This window comes from Berghia stephanieae, chromosome 3 (genome assembly GCF_034508935.2).
Source record: "Berghia stephanieae isolate SIO BIC M18660-M18661 chromosome 3, UCSD_Bste_1.3, whole genome shotgun sequence".
Lineage (NCBI taxonomy): Eukaryota > Metazoa > Mollusca > Gastropoda > Nudibranchia > Aeolidiidae > Berghia > Berghia stephanieae.
In genome coordinates this window covers 60,119,917-60,122,416 of record NC_088362.1, presented here as the reverse complement: position 1 = coordinate 60,122,416, position 2,500 = coordinate 60,119,917, and the positions used below count along the sequence as shown (strand labels likewise).

The window sequence follows — 2,500 nt, the reverse complement described above, 5'->3', positions numbered from 1 at the left end:
AACTACTCTACAAGAGTCCGGTTAAATGCAAAGCGTCTTTATTCTAAGTTGATCTATGGTAGAGAGAACTCTATATTATGACATGCGTATTTGGATTTAAAAGGAGTTCTTCGTATAAGTAAAAGGATTTAGAAAACCCGAGATCCATCGCAGCACACCGTCATCAGTGGAAAGGACTCACTCAACAAATCAGAGAATCTGCCAAAGCGTCCTAGTCCGAATATTAGGAGGCAATCGGTAGTATGACAAGTCAAGTCTCCGGAAAAGGCCCATAAAGCTGGCGTTTAACCCAGTTCCTGTGTCGTGAAAAAGAATTTAAAGCATAAAACTCGAATGTAATGTGATTTGTTATAATACATACATTTGTCAATATAATTTCTATAAAGAATCTACAATCTTAGTTGATTTTAGGTAGAAATCTTATAAGGCAAGCACATTTTGTTTTAAATAAAAGGAAGTTCGGATTAAAGCTCGTAGAGATGGTGTTTAACCCAGTTTCTGTGTCGTGTTTGATCTGCATGTAGCAGTTAAAACAGACTCCATACATTTTAAGTTGATTTTTTAGGTGACATTACATTTTTTCCGACGAGACAATGCTGTTAACGGCCAGGTACTCATTTTACACCTGGGTATGGTAAGGGAATGTGAGTGAAGAACCCAGGACCTTCCTATCCGAAAGCGAGTGTCATACCACTAGAGCATATAGCCGCACAATACGGAGCATTCTTCTCCTTATAGTCTTGTAAATATCTTTGAGGTGGTGGTTCAAACATTCTTAACTATAGGGTTCAACAACCGTGATGTCACTTCCCTCGTAATGACGCATAGTAACTTAATAACTGGTTCTAAAATATTGGAACAATGAGTGGCTGACGCCCTTATGAAATACTTCTCCGACGAGCATAAAAGTGTATCCAGAGGAGAAAAACATCTTGTAAATCTGATCATGTTTTGACTATTATACATTCTGATCATTCGACATGTGAAAAAGTTCTAGACAGCATTAAAAATAAAAAGTACAGATTATTATTATTAAAGTACAGTTTAGAACCAAGCTGCTGGTTGCTGGGCGGACGTAACATCAGACTATTGAATCCTATTCCTATTTCTTTCTTTCAGCTCTTCGAGATATGAAGAGCGTCGATACGGCCAACTTCAACTTGAGATGTGGTCACATTATTAGGGAAGTCACCTCAGGTTCACAATAGCATAACATGAACTTCTTTGTTTAGAACCAAGCTGTTGGTTACTGGGCGGACGTGACATCAGACTATTGAATCCTATTCCTATTTCTTACTTTCAGCTCTTCAAGATAAAAGCAATACGGCCGACTTCAAGCTGAGATGTGGTCACATGATTAGGGAGGTCACCTCGGGTTCCTACAGCAGAACATGGACTTGGAGCGATGCCTCTTGCACACAGGAAAAATCATTTTTGTGTGAATTTGGTAAGAGTTATTTTCCCTTTTCAGGCTTTTCAAAGAAGCATTATAGTCTATTTATATGCACCGGCCAAAATATTAACTCTCTCCTTATCATCCATTTTCAGGATCTTCCAAAAAACTTCACACCCAACTAACACAAAAATAGATTTTTTATCACTCTGACATAAAAGTAGTAAAGTTCTTGCAATACATAATTTCTTTAGCAAAACATAATCTACAATAAAAATTCTTTAAATGTTATGATGTACAAAAGAAATTTGAATAAGAAACATGTTGGTTGTATCGTAACGAATGTGACGCTGTTCATATGGTTGGTAAGGAGAGGGGACATAATTGGTTCTCTTATATTTATTTTTGATCAATTCTTCCTGGAGCGTTAGCGTAGCGTTGGTGTGTGAATTGAGAGTCCCTATCACACCCTAGGGGCCCTCTACTCCCACACCCAACCACCATAAAGCACTCGATTTTATTTTATTTGTTTTCAACGAAACGTCTATTGTCTGAATTGTTCCCATCCGAAACCTATATATAAATAAAATCAAATCAAATCCCTTTATTAATCTCTAAGGGGAAATTTTTCTTTAGGATCTACTCCAAGGGAAAACTGGAATTACCCAGGCGTCCGCTGGAATGCAGCGCCGCAAAGTGATCTAAGGCTATGTTACTTGCTCAAGGAAACACAACGCGACAGGTAGTCGATCTCGGTACCTTTCGGGTACGAAACAAAGACCATACCGCTAAGCCAGGCTGTCCATTATCACCTTTTCGTTAGTATTTTCACGATCCCAGGCTTCAATCCGTGGCAACCCCCACCGTCAGAAAACGTTCATTTCAAATATTGACAGTTTCAAATAACCCCAAATTTGTAAAAATGTCTTCTTGACACATGAGAATTCTAGGAAATCTCAGCTTTTTAGAATTTTCCACGACTCCAATCGTACTACTGTTTACTTAATGATGATTAAAATAAGTGTGATGATGATGATTATGATGATGGTGATGATGATGATGATGATGATGATGATGATGATGATGATGATGATGATGATGATGATG

The 2,500-nt window shown here is 37.9% G+C and overlaps 1 protein-coding gene and 1 long non-coding RNA gene across 2 annotated transcripts in view; one reads left to right on the top strand and one right to left on the bottom strand.

The window, feature by feature from the left end:
• The window catches only part of LOC144968102 (uncharacterized), a 64,505-nt gene that overhangs the window by 45,055 nt on the left and 16,950 nt on the right, over positions 1-2,500 (top strand). Inside the window, exon 8 of the mRNA XM_078906099.1 lies at positions 1,304-1,447. Coding sequence (XP_078762225.1) covers positions 1,304-1,447 — 144 coding nt within the window. The remainder of the gene's footprint in view (positions 1-1,303; positions 1,448-2,500) is intronic.
• Positions 95-2,500, bottom strand: part of LOC144968103 (uncharacterized) — a 52,809-nt gene continuing 50,403 nt past the window's right edge. The window contains exon 3 of the long non-coding RNA XR_013644520.1: positions 95-296. This is a non-coding gene — a long non-coding RNA (uncharacterized LOC144968103). The remainder of the gene's footprint in view (positions 297-2,500) is intronic.